The 19541-nt window shown below is 47.5% G+C and overlaps 2 protein-coding genes across 2 annotated transcripts; one reads left to right on the top strand and one right to left on the bottom strand.

Moving 5' to 3' along the window:
- Positions 1 to 333: 333 nt before the first annotated feature.
- Positions 334 to 1601, top strand: dharma (the record flags this gene model as incomplete). The annotated part of the gene is made up of 3 exons (XM_084466411.1): positions 334 to 679; positions 889 to 1040; positions 1479 to 1601. 3 exons carry the CDS (start codon positions 334 to 336, stop codon positions 1599 to 1601), a joined length of 621 nt encoding a protein of 206 aa, XP_084322537.1.
- A 3129-nt stretch (positions 1602 to 4730) lies between these two features.
- On the bottom strand, positions 4731 to 17289 carry clip3 (CAP-GLY domain containing linker protein 3). The gene is made up of 14 exons (XM_084466504.1): positions 17165 to 17289; positions 14869 to 15249; positions 13931 to 14070; positions 13294 to 13387; positions 12149 to 12310; positions 11513 to 11631; positions 10925 to 11161; positions 9120 to 9255; positions 8516 to 8692; positions 7864 to 7995; positions 7337 to 7460; positions 5415 to 5482; positions 5083 to 5155; positions 4731 to 4830 (listed from the first exon to the last, which is right to left on the bottom strand). Exons 2-14 carry the CDS (start codon positions 15239 to 15241, stop codon positions 4776 to 4778), a joined length of 1890 nt encoding a protein of 629 aa, XP_084322630.1. The 5' UTR covers positions 15242 to 15249; positions 17165 to 17289; the 3' UTR covers positions 4731 to 4775.
- Positions 17290 to 19541: the final 2252 nt, after the last annotated feature.

Genomic DNA, 19541 nt, shown 5'->3' with positions numbered 1-19541 from the left:
CTGATCCGGGACCTGGTTTGATCTGAGAGGAGACCGCCTTTGATCTCCTCTGAAGTCGGACTCTCCAATTAACCCCTTATGCAAATGAGCCACGCGCCCTAATGTTGATGGTGCTCCGACTTCGGATAATACTTCACCTGGGCTATAAGACCTGACCTGGGGCGTACCTGTAGCGTATGACCCAGTGTGGAGAGAGAGAGTGAGAGAGGAGAGAGAGAGAGAGAGAGAGAGAGAGAGAGAGAGAGCGAGAGAGAGAGAGACAGACAGACATACAGAGAGAGAGAGTGTGAGAGAGAGAGTACTAAACCTAACCCTTGAGAGTTTCTCTGAGAGATGAACGGGTCCAGGGTCACCGACTTCAGCATCGACCACATCCTGTCCTGGGGCTTCCCGCGTCCTGCTGGATCTTCAGCCCAGAAGACCCCCGAAAAGACCCCCTTTCCTCCCGGGGAGGCCTACCTCAGGCCTACCAGAGTCCCGGGGGGTCTGTGTGCCGCAGACACCTGCCCCGTGGTGCGGTGCGTCCCAGGGGGGCCGGGCCCGGCAGCCAGCAGCCTCCTGTCGTACGGAGGGTTCCGTCCAGACCTGGTCCCCACAGACCTGGGCTTCTACCCCCCAGACCTGAGCTTCTACCCCGCCGGCCTGACCTTTTACCCCCGACACCAGACCAGGCAACCCGGTAAGAACCGTCTCTCATTAGGGGTGAACACATGAGGCGGTCTCTAGGACCGCGATCCAAAGCGGTATTATATTATTGTTATATTATTATTATTCCCATTATTCCCATGTTCTTAACAGGTCCCATGTTCTTAACAGGTCCCGTGTTCTTAGCAGTTCCCATGTTCTTAACAGGTCCCGTGTTCTTAACAGGTCCCATGTTCCTATCAGGTCCCGCCGGGGGCCATCCTGTCCCCAGGAGCCGCACGGTCTTCACCCCGGGCCAGACGCAGCTGCTCCAGCGGCTCTTCAACCTCACCGACTACCCGGCGGCGGACGCACGAGCCGCGCTGGCGGCTGACAGCGGGCTGACGGAGGAGACCGTGAGGGTCCGTATTTCATTATCATCGTCATAAATATGATTTGTCATTGGAATTGAAGTTCAAGCTCCAACACACACGTGTGGTGTCACACGCGTAAAGTTCATGTGGAAGGAGAGAATAGGCCTCTAAACATATAGAAATACGAACGTGTAAGCACTATTTGATCTGTGCAATCTCTTCTATTCTCAAAATTATGATTGAAATGTTATTATTATTATTATTATTATTATTATTATTATTATTATTATTATTATTATTATTATTTACGGATACATTAGTAGGCCTATTTTAAAACCGCGATTATTCAAACCGGTGCGTAAAGTCTCTGCTGAACACATCAAATATCGAAATATCAAGTAGGCATACACATAAATGTGTGTATAAGTGTGTATAAACATAAATATATACATATATATAACCTTGATATTTCCTTTCCAGGTCTGGTTTAAGAACCGGCGAGCCAGGAGGAAGCGGCAGAGGAGCTCCCGCGGGGCCCGGGCCCCCCTGGACGCCCGGGGCCCCCTGGACCCTCTGGACCCCCCGCGCTCCGCGGCCCTCTGAGCGTCCACACCCGATCATCGCCCTTCTATTTAAATGATTTAGTATTTAATATATGGACTAGTGACTCTTTACTTAAAGGATAACTAAGAAAGTTTTACGCACGGACGGCCCTGTATGTTTATCAACCTGAATAAACGTTTCTTGGTATGAATTCATTTTCCTTGGTGGTTTTTATTTTTTTACTATTTGTTATTTTGGGAGCTGTGTGACATCAGCATCGACACGAGGATGTCACGGCAGATTGTGGATATCTGAGACTTTAGGAGAGAGGATGGTTTATTTATGGTTTATTAAAGGCTTACCTTCATCTAGTGCTGACTTTAGGGGTTCCCTTCATGATATTAAGGGGAACACACGATGCATTATGGACCGGTTCTGTGTGTCGTTACCCCCACTGGCCCCTAGAGGGCCACAGGGATTGATTCTGTCAATCAAACACCAGACACGGAAATGTAGAAAACCACATCAATTATCTTTTATTATTGTATTCATAAAGTTATCACTGACATTAGAAGCAGTTTCATGCGGACAAGATGACAAAACTGTCTTTAAAAATGAAATACTCAGATTAGAGAGAGAGAGCGAGAGAGAGAAAGAGAGAGGGAGGGAGATAGAGATAGAGTGAGAAAGATAAATTGAGGGAGAGAGAGAGAGATTGAGGGAGAGAGAGCATGCAGTGAGTTTTAATTTCAACACTGAACACAAACATGGTCCTCTCCTCTCGAACTCTGACCTCCCCGCTACACAACTCAACACGCACTGCCCTAACGGAAACCAACATGTGGGACTACAAAACAAAGTAAATGATAAAGTACACTTAGTGAACTATCAAAATTGTATTCAGGACGATGGTATGAGAAACGGTAAAACGTTGGATTTATATGTTCAGCTTTAATCAGAATGGGTTTGACCGGTAACTTAAGTTTGTCAAACCAGCACAACAAACATTTAAAAAGTAATAAAAGGATAGATTATCTTCATAAAACCCCCTCGGGCCGCTGGCGCCCCCTGCTGGCCGTATCGGAGGGTCGCGGTCTGAACTCAGGTCGAGGTGAACACCACAATATCCTCCTTAGGGAGGCGTTAGGGTTAATAGCAACATTTATAGTTCATTAACAAGTTTTAACTAGTCTTTCTCAGTAGTTTATACAACATAGCGCAGCCAAGAGATTTCTCTAGAACACAGATAGCTGGAGTGGTCTACCGAGCTACTGGAGATATTCTTCTGTTTCCAGTCTAGATGATTTATAGGACGCCTTCTTCCCTTTTCCCTAGAGCTGTGTTCACCCAGTCATCAGAGAGCTAGCGCTGTGTTCACCCAGTCATCAGAGAGCTAGAGCTGTGTTCACCCTGTCATCAGGTGTGTGTGTTTGTGTGTGTGTGTGTGTTTGTGTGCGACACAGCGTCTGTGTATTTAAAGAGCAACGTTGACATTACCAGCATCTCCACACACACAGACACAGATTACATATGGCTATATATCAGCGGGGGCTGGAGGGTGATGAGACTCCTTCAGGGATGGGGGAGATGGGTGAGAAAGGGGGAGAGGAAGAGAGGGCAGAGAGGGGAGATGAGAAGGGGAACACCACGATGGGACCGCCCCTCCTCCCGGGATCAGGACGTCAGTCTGTTATTAAGCCGCGTTCACACCAAAAGCGACGGGGCGACGGGACTCCATACAACGTCAACGTATAGACTATACGTTAACTTTGCCATTACGTTGACTTTGCCATTACTGTAAACACCAACCAACCCAGAACCTTAGGAGGGCAGGACAGCTCTCTGCTGTAATCCACTCTGACAGGGACTACAGTATTGAAGATATTCACTTCTGAGTGGGATGAGATGATGGCTGTGAGCAGCTGACACCAGATATGGGACAGGAATATACACAGGGCTCTCTGTCTTACTGGATCGTTGTAATGAATATATTCAGCCTAGTATTAATATTATATATTATTATTATCTTAACACTGAACACATCACTGCTGCTATTGGTTGGATCCGTGTGCCCCGCCCTCTTGGACGTCCATGTAGAGAATGAGAGGCTTTCTTTGGCATGGTGGCTTTAATGATTGATAATGATGAGAGATGATCTCTCTCTGTAGGACTAGGACTGTAGGACTAGGACTGTAGGACTAGGACTCAGGCTGGCCCTGAACAAAGAAACATGGGAGAAACACTTTAACACTTACTTCTAGTTAGTGTTATAACATACTGCTAGTTAGCGATGTAACATACTCCTAGTTAGCTTTAAAACATACTCCTAATTAGCTTTAAAAGGTACTGCTAGTAAGCGATAAAACATACTGCTAGTTAGTGTTAAAATGTACTGCTAGTTAGTGTTAAAATGTACCACTAGTTAGCGTTATAATGTACTACTAGTTAGCGTTATAATGTACTGCTAGTTAGCGTTAAAACGTACTGCTAGTTAGTGTTAAAAAGTACTGCTAGTTAGTGTTAAACCGTACTGCTAGTTAGTGTTAAAACGTACTGCTAGTTAGTGTTAAAACGTACTGCTAGTTAGCGTTAAAACATACTGCTAGTTAGTGTTAAAACATACTATTATTTAGTGCTAAAACATACTGCTAGTTAGTGTTCAAGCGAGAAACCCTGAACTTTAGTTGGGGTTGAGTTTGGAGCAGGAGGTTGAACCGCTAGTTAGTGATACAGTTTGGGATCCTGATGGTTCTGTTCGGTTCCCTAAAGGAGTGATCTATTTAGACACTCTTAGTTCGCACTTAAAGAGCAGACACTTCTATCATTGTTATGTAAAGAACAGGAACATCACATCTCCAGAACACCTGGTTCAGATCAAACGTCTGAGCGTGGTTCAGCTCCAAACATCATCTACTGGGACGCTGCTCTCTGTCTTCTAGGGTCTGAGCGCACACTGGCATACTGTCCGTCTCTCTGAGTGACAGGAGGAGGAGGGATGGAACACAGAACCAGCAGGGTGGAGGCAGCAAGGACACCAGCCAGGCCTAACCCTAACCCCACCTTAACCCCCAGGAGGCCGTCCCACATAGAGTTAGGGAGGGAGGGAGGGAGGGAGGGAGGTTGAAAGTGATTTACGATGACAAGAATATGAATGTATAACTGCAACAGCACGAAGAGAGTTAGAGAGGAGAGAGGGAGGAGAGGGAGGGGAGGGTGAAGGAGATGAAGGAGTGATTAGGACTGCATCTCCGCACGCAGCATCCATGGAAACCAACAGCAGAAGAGTAACCTGGAGAGGAGGAGAGGAGGAGAGAGGAGGGAGGAGGAGAGGAGGAGGAAGAGAAGGCAAGGAGATAGACAGAGAAGAAGGAGGGTGGTTAAAAAAGGAGGAATTGGTTAGAAGAGGAGGTTAAAAAACGAGGAATTGTTAAAATATTGTTTGTGTGTGAGTTAGTCAATGTGTGTGTGTGTGTGTATGTGTGTGGGGGAGTGTCTGTATGTGTGAATGTGTGTATGTGTGTGTGTGTGTCTAGCTGTCTACCTGGAGATGGAGTTCTCTGAGGTCAGGTCTTTCGGAGACCGCACTGTGTTGAAGTTCCGTTTGGGTTGAGACACTGAAACACAAAACACACTTCAGTCAGGAACCGCACACACATTCACCCTCAGAGTGGAGCTTTGGGGGTCACCAAAACAGGAACCAGCAGGCACCACAACTGTGTTCAGTACTGACCTAGGTTCAGTACTGACCTGGGTTCAGGACTGACCTGGGTTCAGGACTGACCTGGGTTCAGGTGTTCAGTACTGACCTGTGTTCAGTACTGACCTGGGTTCAGGACTGACCTGGGTTCAGGGACTAAACCTGTGTCTACTTACTGGAGACCTGGTGAACCTTCTTCACTGTGGAGTTGTCGTTCTGGAAGCCTTCCTTCGGTCCTCCGATTCTAAACCAGGAAAACAAACTTTAGTTCTTCATCACCTGTATCATCCATCACCTGTATCCTCCATAGGCCTGGGCAATAAAACAATAAATTATCGTATCGTGATAGACTTTTGATCAATATCAATATAAAACATGTTAAAATATATATTGATAAAAGACTGGACCACAGAATCTAGCAGCTGGGTTTGTTACACAAATGCGGTTCCATACTTATTTACAATATGACAATATTTTTCATTGTTGTATCGACATTGGAGTATTTATCAATGAAGAACAGTGGAAGGTCATATTAGGTGTTAAACAGAAGTGTTTGAAGCCAGCATGGTAATTCCTAGTATTTTTAGGTCATTAAAATTATCAATAGTTATCGATATCGATCAATATGATCAAGTTATATCGTGATATGTCTTTTAGCCATATCGCCCAGGCCTAATCCTCCATCACCTGTATCCCCCATCACCTGTATCCCCTATCACCTGTATCCTTTATCCCTGGATCAGAGATGATTTATCCCCTGTATCAAATACTCTGTTAACTGTATAGAAGATTGTTGATCACCTGTACAAAATACCATAAATCCCTGTATCAAATGTTCTCTAAAACCTGCATGAAAGACTCTCATATAGATCAAAGACTCTGGATCACATACTTTGATGTGTATCAAAGACTCATATCAAATACTCTAATCACCTGTATCAAAGAATAATCATCTGTATCCAAGACTCTGTATCCATCTATCAAAGACTATATTACCCATATCAAAGAATAATCACCAGTATCAAAGACTTGAATCACCTGTATCAAAGACTCTAATCACCAGTATCAAAGACTATATTACCCAAATCAATGACTCTGGATCAAAGACTCTGTATCCATTTATCAAAGACTCTATTACCTGTATCATAGACTCTAATCACCTGTATCAAAGACTCTAATCACCTGTATCAAATACCCCATTACCCATATCAAACACTCTAATCACCTGTATCAAACACTCATTTTGCATCAAAGATTCTGAATCAAAGACGATTGATCAAAGACTCTAGATCATACGCTCTGGATCAAATCAAATACTGTATCACATTTATCAAAGAATGTATTTCCTGTATAAATGACTCCCTCATCTGTATCAAAGACTCTGTCATCTGTATCAAAGACTCTACCATCTGTATCAAAGACTACTATCTGTATCAAAGACCCCATTACCCATATCAAACACTCTAATCACCTAATTTTGCATCAGATATTCTGAATCAAAGATGATTGATCAAAGACTCTAGATCATACACTCTATGATCAAATACTCTGTATCACATTTATCAAAGAATGCATTTCTTGTATCAGTGACTCCTTCATCTGTATCAAAGACTCTCTTACCAGTTTCAAAGAATCTACCATTTGTATCAAAGACTGTCAGCTGTATCAAAGACTCCCTCATCTGTATCAACGACTCCCTCAGCTGTATCAAAGACTCTGTCAGCTGTATCAAAGACTCTACTATCTGTATCAAAGACTCTGTCAGCTGTATCAAAGACTGTATCACTCATATGAAAGACCCTGTATCACATGTTTAACTTTGATTTATATTAGTTTCAATTTGTACACAGTCCTTTCCCTCTAGAGCAGAGGTACAGTGTACCTGGTACATAAACCATCTAACACCATGATTAGATTATTCACCATGAAGAGATCAACATATATAACAATTATACAAATAATAAATATAAAAAAGAATAATAAAATAAATAAATGATATGAAGAATAATGAATGATGAATAAACAGTGTGATGGCTGCCCTCTGGAGGTAATCATAATGTACGTATGGAGGTCTGAATAAACAGCATGTGAGGCTGACCTCTGCACACGGGAGGGCGGGGCGAACACGCCGTATTTGGGCAGGCAGGTGAAGTAGCGCACGCCAAACACAGAGCCGTCGTGTTTCCCCGTCGGCATCTCCAGCTCCACCCCGAACCAGTAGCCTGCAGGGAGACAGCGACCCCTGGTGGTCATTACACTATATACTCATCAATAACAGGAGAACCAGCAGCCTGCAGGAGACACTACTAACTGATACCACTGTATGTGTGCAGTACTACAGTACTAACTGATACCACTGTATGTGTGCAGTACTACAGTACTAACTGATACCACTGTATGCGTGCAGTACTACAGCACTAACTGATACCACTGTATGCGTGCAGTACTATAGTACTAACTGATACCACTGTATGCGTGCAGTACTACAGTACTAACTGATACCACTGTATGTGTGCAGTACTACAGCACTAACTGATACCACCGTATGTGTGCAGTAGAAGTGCAGGAGATAGACAGTAGAAGTATATATTATATACATATATGTATATATCATATATTCCTCACCGGGAGCGAAGTCGGTTTTCCCGTAGAAGCGGACCGTGCCGATCTTCTGGCCGGCCACCAGGACCTGGTCGCCCAGCTCCACGTTGAGACCTTCTGGGTCCAGCAGCTCCTCCGAACACTTCTTCTTCAGGGCTGGAGGGACAACAAGTATGAGTACTAATACACACAGTAATACATATAGTACAACTAGTACAGCTACCAACAGGACTCATCCTCAAGGCCTCCATCCATTCATTAAGGAGCAGGTAGGGGTTAGACAGTGGATACAGTTCATTAAGGAGCAGGTAGGGGTTAGACAGTAGAGAGACAGATCATTAAGGAGCAGGTAGGGGTTAGACAGTACAGAGACAGGTCATTAAGGAGCAGGTAGGGGTTAGACAGTAGAGAGACAGATCATTAAGGAGCAGGTAGGGGTTAGACAGTACAGAGACAGGTCATTAGGGAGCAGGTAGGGGTTAGACAGAGACAGTTCATTAAGGAGCAGGTAGGGGTTAGACAGTGGATACAGTTCACTAAGGAGCAGGTAGGGGTTAGACAGTACAGAGACAGGTCATTAGGGAGCAGGTAGGGGTTAGACAGTAGAGAGACAGGTCATTAGGGAGCAGGTAGGGGTTAGACAGTACAGAGAGCGGTCACTAAGGAGCGGCCTTACCTTTCTCCCTCTCCTTCTCCCTCTCCTTCTCCCTCTCCTTCTCCTTCTTCTTCTCCTTCTTGGTCTTGCTGGCGAGGCGGGAGGCCAGGTCGAGGCGGGGGGTCCGCGGCGTGGAGATGACCGCGGGGGGGGGCTGCTCCACCGCCCGGGAGATCTTAGACACCGGTGCAAAGATACCTGAGGACCACAATACACAATATAGACCTGTTTAACATACCTGTATTGCAGTATTATTCCAGTAGTATTGCAGTAGTACTGCAGTAGTACCTATCTTGGGGGGGGCAGATGAAGAAGTATTGTACTAGTATTGTACTAGTACTGCAGTAGTACCTAGCTTGGAGGGGCAGATAACGTAGTATTGTACTAGTATTGCAGTAGTACTGCAGTAGTAACTAGCTTGGGGGGGCAGATTAAGTAGTATTGTACTAGTATTGTAGTAGTATTGTACTAGTATTGCAGTAGTACTGCCGTAGTATTGCAGTATTACTGCAGTAGTACCTAGCTTGGGGGGGCAGATGAAGTAGTATTGCACTAGTATTGTAGTAGTATTGTACTAGTAGTGCAGTAGTACTCCAGTAGTATTGCAGTAGTACTGCAGTAGTACCTAGCTTGGGGGGGCAGATGAAGTAGCGCACTCCGCCCACGCTGCCGTCGTTCTTGCCCTCCGGGCGGTCGAGCTCCACGCCGACCCACTGGCCGCTCGCAAACTCAGTGGTACCACAGAACCGCAGGGTCCCCGGCTGGAGGGGAGAGGAGGGGGGGAGGAGAGGGGAGGAGAGGAGGAGGAAGAGAAGAAGAGAGGAGGAGAGAGGGAGAGGAGGAGGAGGAGGAGAGAGGGAGAGGTGAGGGGAGAGGAGAGAGAGGAGGAGAGAGGACAGAGGAGGAGAGAAGAGGGAGAGGTGAGGGGAGAGGAGAGGAGAGAAGAGGGGAGGGGAGGAGGAGGGGGAAGAGGAGAGAGGAGAGGAGAGAGGAGAGAGGATAGAGGAGAGGAGAGGAGAGGAGAGAAGAGGGGAGGGGAGGAGGAGGGGGAAGAGGAGAGAGGAGAGGAGAGAGGATAGATGATAGAGGAGAGGAGAGGAGAGGAGAGGGGAGGGGAGGAGGAGAGGGAAGAGGCAAGAGGAGAGGAGAGGAGAGAGAGGAGAAGAGAGGAGGAGGAGAGAAACACAGGACATACAAGCTGATTCAAAGAGTAGGAGCAGCATCTATCATTCAGTGTTACAGTAGATGGACCTGACTGCCGACCTGTCAGGTAGAATGTATATTTCTGAAGGCTGACAGTAATGTTAGCGCTGTGATAGCGGTTAGCTGAGGTGAGCTACAGTTAGCTAGGTGTAGCTAGGTGTTGGCTAAGGAGCTAAGCAGGGAAGAGGTAAGCTAACTGGCTGATTATGTTATTAATTAACAAATATGTTTTTTGAAGGGAATGTGTCGGGTCCTTTTCAGATTTCAGAACCAGAGTCCGATTTGAACGACTATGGATGAGGTCCTGGAGTCTGTCCCGCTAGGTTTCCACGGTAACGGATTCAGTCACCGCGGGCAACACGGCCCACCCACCTGTCTGGGGGTGTTTGTAGACGAGATGTCGTCGTCTGTGTTCGGGTTGCTACGGGGCTACGTAGTCAGAACACACGGTTCAGAAGACCAACAACACCATGGTTACTATAGCAACAACCGCCCGAAACTAGGTCCCAAAACTTAATTTCTCTTCGTAAACATTGCATGTTTGTCATATCATTATTATAAAATGATCATTGAGGTAAGAAATACACAATCCTAAAAGATCAGATACACCAAAGTAATGTACATATATCTACATGGAATATGGAATAAGGACTAGTACGGTGTAGATGCCCAGTATCATAGCAACGCTGCTGGTTGTCGTGGTGACGGACACACCAATGGATGTTTTGTGGGCGGAGCTCTAGGTTTAGGGTTAGATTAACCTCCTGACCCTGAACCATAGGGTTAGGTTAGGTTAACCTCCTGACCCTGAACCCTAGAATTAGGTTAGGATAGGATAACCTCCTAACCCAGAACCCTATTCCTGGCCCTTACATTCATCGTGACCCAAACACCAAACCCTAATCCTAACCCTAATCCTAACCCTAATCCTAACCCTAACCACCCTAACACCTAACCCCACCCTAACACCTGACCCCACCCTGACACCTGACCCCAGCTAACCCCACCCTAACACCTGACCCCACCCTAACACCTGACACCACCCTAATACTTAACAGTACCCTTACCTTACCTAACAGCAAACCCCACCCTAACCCACCCCAAATCCCTGACCTTTAACCTCTGACCCCATCCCCCCAACCCATCCCCCATCCCCCTGACCCACCCACCATCCCCCTGACCCTGACCTCTGACCCCTGCCCCCTGCCCTCTGGCCCCTGACCCTACCTTCATGTCGTCCAGCAGCACGCGGTCCCCCAGCTTGAGGCCCAGGGAGGACAGCATGACGTTCCCGGGGATGTTGTCGTAGTTGGGCAGTGTGGCGCGGGGCAGCAGGCAGCTCAGCGGCACGGCGTCCAGCAGCAGCATCTTCAGCTCCTTGGCCACCAGCGCCGCCTCCGCCTTGTCCAGGGTCATGTCCATGGGGTCCGGGACCACGTCGGCCGGACCCTGGCCCTTATCGTTCTAGGGGGAGGGAGGGGGGAAAGAGGGGAGGGAGACAGGAGACAGTGAGTCAGGAGGGAGAAGAGAGAGGAAGGAGGGAGGAGAGAAAGGAGGGAGGGAGGAGAGGAGAGGAGGGACAGGGAGAGAGGAGAGGAGAAGAAGGAGGGAGGGTGGGGAAGGAGAGGGACAGGAGAAGGAGAGGAGAGGATAGGATAGGAGAGGAGAGGAGAGGAAGAAGGGAGGGAGAGGGAGGAGAGGAGAGGAGAGAGAGGAGGGAGGGAGGGAGGGAAAAGAGAGGAAGCAAGGGATGAGAGGGGATTCATGTTGACCACACCCAAAACCACCCAGAGCCCCGGAGGAGGTGGTGGTTACCCTGACAACGGGGCTGGCCCCGTGCTCCAGCAGACACCTGACGGAGCCCAGACACAGGTTGGAGGCGGCGATGTGCAGGGCGGTGCCATGGCTGAAGTCACTGCAGGTGGAGTTCAGAACTACACACACAATACACACTGTGAGTACACACTACACACACACACACACACTATACACACTGTGAGTAAACACTACACACACAATACACACTGTGAGTACACACTACACACACACACACAATACACACTGTGAGTACACACTTCACACACACACACACACACACACACACACACACACACACACACACACACACACACACAATACACATTGTGAGTACACGCTACACAAACACACACACACACGCACACACACATGTTTGTGTGTGCATGTGAGTGTGTTTGTGTGTGTGCGTGTGTGCATGCGTACGTCAGTGTGCGTGTGTGTGTGTGTGTGTGTGTGTGTCTGTGTGTGCGTGTGTGTTTGTGTGTGTGCATGTGTGTGTTAGTGTCTGTGTGTGTGTGTGCGTACGTGAGTCTGTGTGTGTGTGCGTACGTGAGTGTGCGTGTGTGTGTGCGTGCATGTGTGTGTGTGTGTGTGTGTGTGTGTGCGCGTGTGTGCACGCGCGCGTGTGTGTACCGCGGGGGCTGGCGGCCCGCAGCAGGACCCTGATGAGCTGGGGGACGTCGAAGTAGGCGGCGTAGTGCAGAGCGTTCATGGAGGTCCAGCGGCTCCGCAGGCTCACGTCGGCCCCCAGGGAGATGAGCTGGCTGGCCAGGAGCAGGGCGGCCGCCGGGTCCCCTGGGGACACAGAAGCCGTTTCTCAATTCGCGTTCTCGTGTGTTCTCGTGTACTTGCGTTCTCGATAAACGTCATCAGTGGTAGCCCGAGCACTGTTCCAACTCCAAGTACGCGAGTACGCGAGTACTGTCGTAGAACCCGGAAGTGTTCTCGATGCGTTCTCGATGAGGCCGTTCTACCGAGGATGCGTCGGAGGTGACTCGTGTGGACTCGTGTGGACAGCAGTGGACAACGAGTCTGCTGCTGTTCCAATTGCAGGTGTGTACTCGCGTTCTCGGAAGTCTGTACTTGAAAGTCCGGACTTGCCAAGTACGTACTTCCAAGTCCGCGAGAACGTAGTCCGCGTACTTGGTATTGAGAAACGGCTACAGCGTCTGTCTGTCTGTCTGTCTCTCTGAGACACACACCTGTCTGTCTCTCTGAGGGACACACCTGTCTGTCTCTCTCTGAGGCACACACCAGCTGTCTGTCTCCCTGGGGACACAAACCTGTCTGTCTCCCTGGACACACGCCTGTCTGTCTGGCACTTGTCATTCTGTCTTTCTCTCTGGACACACACCTGTCTGTCTGACAGCTGTCTGTCTCTCTGGAGACACACCACTGTCTGTCTGGCACTTGTCGTTCTGTCTTTCTCTCTGGACACACACCTGTCTGTCTGACAGCTGTCTTTCTCTCTGGACACACACCTGACTCTCTGAGACCTGTCTGTCTCTCTGAGACAAACAGCTCTCTCTCTCTCTGTAGACCTGTCTGACTCTCTGTAGACTTGTCTCTCTGTAGACCTGTCTGACTCTCTGGAAACCTGTTTGACTGACTCCATGTATACCCTTGTGTCCGTCTATCTGTATGCTGTATACTGTCTAACTGGTTGTCGCTCTACCTGTGTCTGTCTGCCTGTCTGTCTCTATAACCGTCTGTATCTATACCTGTCTGTCTGTCGCTCCACCTGCATGTCTCTCCACCTGTCTGTCCACCTGTCTTACCTACTCCGTGGGCCCCAGCCTTACAGCTGTAGTGGAGCAGTGTCATGTCTGTCAGTCCGTCTCGGTCGTTGACATGGCAACCACGCTTCAGGATCTAGGAGAGAGGAGAGAGGAGAGGAGAGTGAGGAGAGGAGAGGAAAGAGGAGAGAGGAGAGAGGAGAGGGGAGAGGGGAGGAGAGGAGAGGAGAGAGGGGAGAGGAGAGAGGAGAGAGGAAAGAGGAGAGAGGAGAGAGGAGAGGGGAGGAGAGGATGGGAGAGAGGAGAGGAGAGGATGGGAGAGAGGGGAGAGGGGAGAGGAGAGAGGAAAGAGGAGAGAGGAGAGGGGAGGAGAGGAGAGAGGAGAGAGGAGAGGGGAGAGGGGAGAGAGGAGAGGAGAGAGAGAGGAGAGAGGATAGAGGAGAGAGGGAGAGGAGAGAGGAGAGAGGAGAGAGGAGAGGAGATAGAAGAGAGGAGAGAGAAGAGAGGAGAGAGGCAGAGGAGAGAGGAGAGGAGATAGAAGAGAGGAGAGAGAAGAGAGGAGGTAAGTGGGTTGGAACAGGTAGGAGACTGTGTGCCTGTGTGTGTGTGTGAGTGAGTGCGTGCATGCGTGGTCGTGCATGCGTGGTGCGTGCGTGAGTGTGTGTGTGTGTGTGTGTACCTCGTTCCCTATGATGTGTATCTTGTGCTGGACCTGGGGGACCCACTGCCTGATGATGGCGAACAGCTCTGGGATCGTTGTGTCGGGGCTGGTGAGGATCTGTTGGCAGGCCGGGTCGTTGGGGTCGAAGAAGGTGAAGGCTGGGGGACACCGCACGGGAACATAGGTGAGAGTGTGTGTGGGTGTGTGTGTGTGTGTGTGGGTGTATGTGATGGGTATTAATATATATTAGTGCTGTCAGTGAAACGCGTTATTAACGGCGCGAGATTAACTGTTTTATTTTATTTTATTATTATTCATTTTTATTTTTATTTATTATTATTATTTTTTTTATTCTTTCTTGGGCAGCGAGGGCCTGGGCATAGATATTTAATGTGATGTATATTTCTATTTATAAAACGGGTGGCTTAAATCAAGTGATCTGATTGGTTCCCAACTGTTGTATATTGAGCGTATACACACAGCTATGACGCCTGTTCAGTTTACGGAGTTCAGTATCACTCCGTGCCTAACTTGAACTGTTGTTTATTTATATATAAAAGCAATAGCATAGTTCACTGAAGCCTAAAAAACATGTTGATTGATGGAGAGGGTGGAAATGTTGTAAAGCAATAGGCACACAGTGAGTGAACTCGATAGAAGGCTAAATTGCCGGCGAACCGAGCTACCGTCTCTAGCCTTCTCTCTGAAGGACGCTACAGTGTGTTGCATAGCAACCTCCGTACACTTTACCGACAGCCAGGAGGGACTACTTTTTTGTATTTGTTAAAAAAAATGCTTTTTCGACTTTCTAGCTTTTTCAAAATTGAGGGTGTCTATGACTTTCATTTCGCCATACTTACGTAACCGTTTTATAAAAGCAGAGCCTGTCGTGATCTATTGCTTAAATATATATTTCTCTATATATATTTTTTTCTATATTTCTATTTCTATGTTACCGTAGTCCTTGGGCAGCGGGGCCTGGGCCGAGGGGTGGACGATGGGCCGGCGCTGGGGCTCCTGGACGGGGCTCAGGTGCTCCGTCAGCACCTCCTGCTCTCCTCCAGGCTCTGGAACCTCCCTCTCCTCCACCGCCGCCTCCTCCTCCTGTCTCCTGCCTTCCTCCTCCTCCTGCTCCTCCTCTTCGTCCTCTGCTCTCTCCTCCTTCTCCACCTCCTCCTGCTCCTCCTCTTCTAATTCATAGTCGTCTCCTTCCCCCTCTCCCTCCTCCTCCTCCTCAGTGAAGCGCTCCTCCTCCTCTCTCTGGGCCTGCGCCTCCTCTTGCTGGTCGCGCTCCTCGCGCTGCTCCTCTTGGTTCTCCTCTTTGGTCATCCCTCGCCCTAGGGGAGGAGGGGGAGGAGGGGGAGGAGCGGGAGGAGGGGGAGGAGGGGGAGGAGGTCACAACACAGCGGTCAACATCTGCAGACTCCAGAACACACAGAAGGAATCAAACTAAACTCATCATCTGAACCAGTCAGGAGGACGGCTATCATCAGCAGGCTGCAACCTACATCCAATCTACGCTACATCATACCTACCCTACACCCTACCTACCCTACATCATACCTACCCTACACCCTACCTACCCTACATCATACCTACCCTACATCATACCTATCTTACCTCCGTTCTACCCTACATCATACCTACCCTACATCATACCTACCCTACATCATACCTACCCCACATCATACCTACCCCACATCATACCTTCCCTACACCCTACCTACCCCACATCATACCTACCCCACATCATACCTTCCCTACACCCTACCTACCCTACATCATACCTACTCATCATACCTATCTTACCTCCGTTCTACCCTACATCATACCTACCCTTACCCTACATCATACCTACTCATCATACCTATCTTACCTCCGTTCTACCCTACATCATACCTACCCTTACCCTACATCATACCTACCCTACAGCATACCTATCTTACCTCCGTTCTACCCTACATCATATCTACCCTACATCATATCTACCCTACATCATACCTACCCTACATCATACCTACCCCACATCATACCTACCCCACATCATACCTACCCTACATCATACCTACCTTACATCCTATCTATACTACTCTACATCATATATACCCTACATAATACCTATCCTACCCTACATCAAACCTATCCTACCCTATATCATATCTATATTACCCTCCACCCTAATCCATAAACCCTACATCATATCTATACTAGGCCTACTGTAAAGATTTATATCCTACCCTACATCATACCTACCCTACATCATATCTATAGTACTGTAAAGATATATCCTACCCTACATAATAACATAACAAATAACATTACATGACAACACGATAACATCATGTTAACATGATAACATGATAAGCTAATAACATACCAACATTCTAACATTATAACACGATAACATGAAAGCATGATGACATGACAAGCAATAATAACATGATAACATGACATGATAACATAATAACATGATAACATAATAACATAATAATATGATAACATGATAACATGACATAACATCGTAACTTGATAACATGGTTGAACCTGGGGTGGGGTGTGAACCTGTGTTATTCTCCTGATTAAAGGGGTGTGACTGAGGGCTTCATTTTAGATTCAGTTTCCTCTCACTGATAGAAGACAAAACAAAACCACATCCCTTCAAGATACTGACAAACACAAACATGAATATGAATTATAACATATGAAACACGAGATGTGATAACGTCTTCATGTCGTCTTGTCGGCCGACCCAGAACCGGGGCCCGCTCCATCCTCCATCTTACACCCGCAATACAACCACACGCATCCTCACTATGAATGAACGCAATGCACCGCTGGTGGCCTAGGGTGGTGTAGTGAGGTGTAGGGTGGGTTAGGGTGATGTAGGGTGTTGTAGGGTGGTGTAGTGTGGGACGTTGGGTGGGTCCTCGGTGGGTGGAGAGAGGATCCCGAGGTGCGTAGAGGATGGAGGGCGGTTGGTGCGACGCAGTAGAGGAGAGACGATTCAGACGGAAAACGACGCACTCCTGAACCCCGCGGAGTCCGGACAGCCAGCGACCTGGACCCCGCGGTGTCCGGACAGCCAGCCGGGCCGATAGTCTCCATTCGGTGATGAAATGCGTCACATAAGAGCCATCTCCGATCAACACGAACATCCTCCATGAGCACGACGCGGAGCCCAACCCACACAACAACATCCAACCACAGCGACGCAATAACAACACGGCGGGGCTCGAAACCAGCAGGACGTACCTGAACACAAGCCTGTAGTTGAGGATGGATTTGGTGGATTTGGTAAATCTGGTGATCTGGTTGATCTGCTTCTCGGTCAACACGTCGGTCTCCGGCTACGATACACCGACTATGGTGGGATGCTCTCTCTCTCTCTCTCTCTCGCTCTCTCGCTCTCTCTCATCTCTCTCTCTCTCTCTCTCTCTCTCTCTCTGCGTCACGGCTGACTCATGTTCTGTGTGCTAAATCGCGGAGATGGACCTCTGAATCAGTAGACGATGTGAATGCAGCCTCCGCAGTAAAACTACTCTTTTAATGACTCAATTTAATCCTTCTGCTCTTATTGCGGATATTAGATATAACCATATATATATATAAGATATATATATATATCCTGATAATGAAATGCACGGTGCAGGTCATACAGTTAATGTATGGCTACTGACCTCTAGTGGACATAAGTGTCAGTGACAGACCGACCGACCGACCGAGAGACAGACAGACAGACAGACAAACAGACGGAAACATAATCACATCAAATTATAATTTATTTATTTATTTTTTATTTTTTATCTAACTTTGAAAAAACCCCATCCATGGTGGTTCAGAATGACTTGGGAGGGAGATAGTTATAAAAACATGTTAAGACCCTCTCCATGGGTGGAGGTCTTGTAAGGGGCGTAGCACAGACCGCTCTGGACCGTTTGATTTGATAACTTTATTTATACCCAGATAAGTGAGCTGGCTTTCTCCACACATAACAGACAAGACATAAGGGGGGGGTGGGGGGGGGGTGGTGACAGTGGTAGAGAGGAGAATGTCCAACAAACTGCTGCCTATTCTGGACAATGTCATCCTCTGCACTCTGTCATCAGCAACCAGAGGAGCTCGTTCAGCGACAGGATGCTCCTCAACACCAACAGACTGTAAACTCCTTATTCCCCGAGCCATTAAACTGTACAACACCTCACTGGGAGGTAGGCGGCGGCCAAGGAGGACAGAGGTCTGGAGGAGCACCAGGCCTGACCCACCACTACAAAACATAACACTATCAAACACAACCTGGCAGTTTGATGCATCGTTTTTATGCACTGTTTAAGCACTCCCTCGTGTTTTTTTTAATTTTTTATTATATATATATTTATTTATATAATTATTACCCTGCATATATAACTGACAATAACCTCACCTTTGAACACCACACAACAGACATTCACAAAAAAGGAAACCAGAGACTGTCAGCAGTGAGCAAGCTGAAAGGACTTCATGTTGCCCCCCATTTACTCCTACTACTGTATACCAGCATTGTTCAACCCATTCTATGATACTGTTCCACCTGCTTCTTCAACATGCTCACTGTAAAAAATCGCAACAGAATCACTCGGATAACCAATACTGTCACCAAAATAATAGGTCTGCACACCCCCAATCTACAAACATAACTCAACATCAAAGCCATCACACGTATCACTCAATGCAATAACACAGGACATTACTACCCACTCCACCGCCACTACACCACTACCCTCCGGTAGGAGGCATAGAAGCATAAGATGCAAAAAAGCCAGTTTCAGCAGGAGCCCAATCCCCTCAGCCATCCCATTACTCAACAAACCAAAACCCCACAGATAATGTATGTCACAATGCATGCATCCCCCTGTACCCCAACCCCAATGTATGTCTGTTGTCATCTAATCAAATGCAAAAGTGTCTTTTATGTACATTCGTCATGTGGCTATGATGAAGAAATGAGATGAGAAATTACGAAAGGAAACTATGAAAAAGAATTTCCCTGAGGGGACAACAAATAAACGAACTATATATTTGTTGCATTTTGCATTTTGCACATTTATACTTGTTTTTAACTCTTATTCTATTTGTTACACTGTGTTTTCTGCTGCCGCTGCTGCTGAAGGCCTTGTGGAGCCAGGAGGTCCCCTGTGACGGGACCTACCTGGGCCCCCCCCCCACAGAGACTGGCCCCCCCTGGTCCAGGAGGACGATGGAATGGGAGGGAGGCGGACTATGGAATGTCAGTCACACACAAATATAAATATAAATTACATATGCTTCATATATTTACTGTAAGTGCTTTATAATTCTGTGAAAAGCAGTGCATGTAGCATTTCAAATATATGGAGTTGTTTTAAATATAAGGCAGCATTATATGACGTTAGATGTCTGTACAGAGATAGGATGGCTGTTTGTCTGATTACGAGGCCCTGGTTTGATCTGACCCCGCCCATTTCCTGGTCCTACAGCCGCAGTCCAGAGGAGAGGAGAGGAGAGCAGAGCCGGGAGGTAAACAACCCGCCCTTAAAGAGCCAGTGACTCACTGATTAGATGAATGGGACTGTATTTGTACTTTGTACTGTAATCAAATCTCATCCAAACACGG

This window comes from Micromesistius poutassou (genome assembly GCF_964030765.1).
Source record: "Micromesistius poutassou genome assembly, chromosome: 4".
NCBI lineage: Eukaryota > Metazoa > Chordata > Actinopteri > Gadiformes > Gadidae > Micromesistius > Micromesistius poutassou.
Note: the sequence above shows the minus strand (reverse complement) of the source record. Positions and strands in the feature narration are given on the sequence as shown.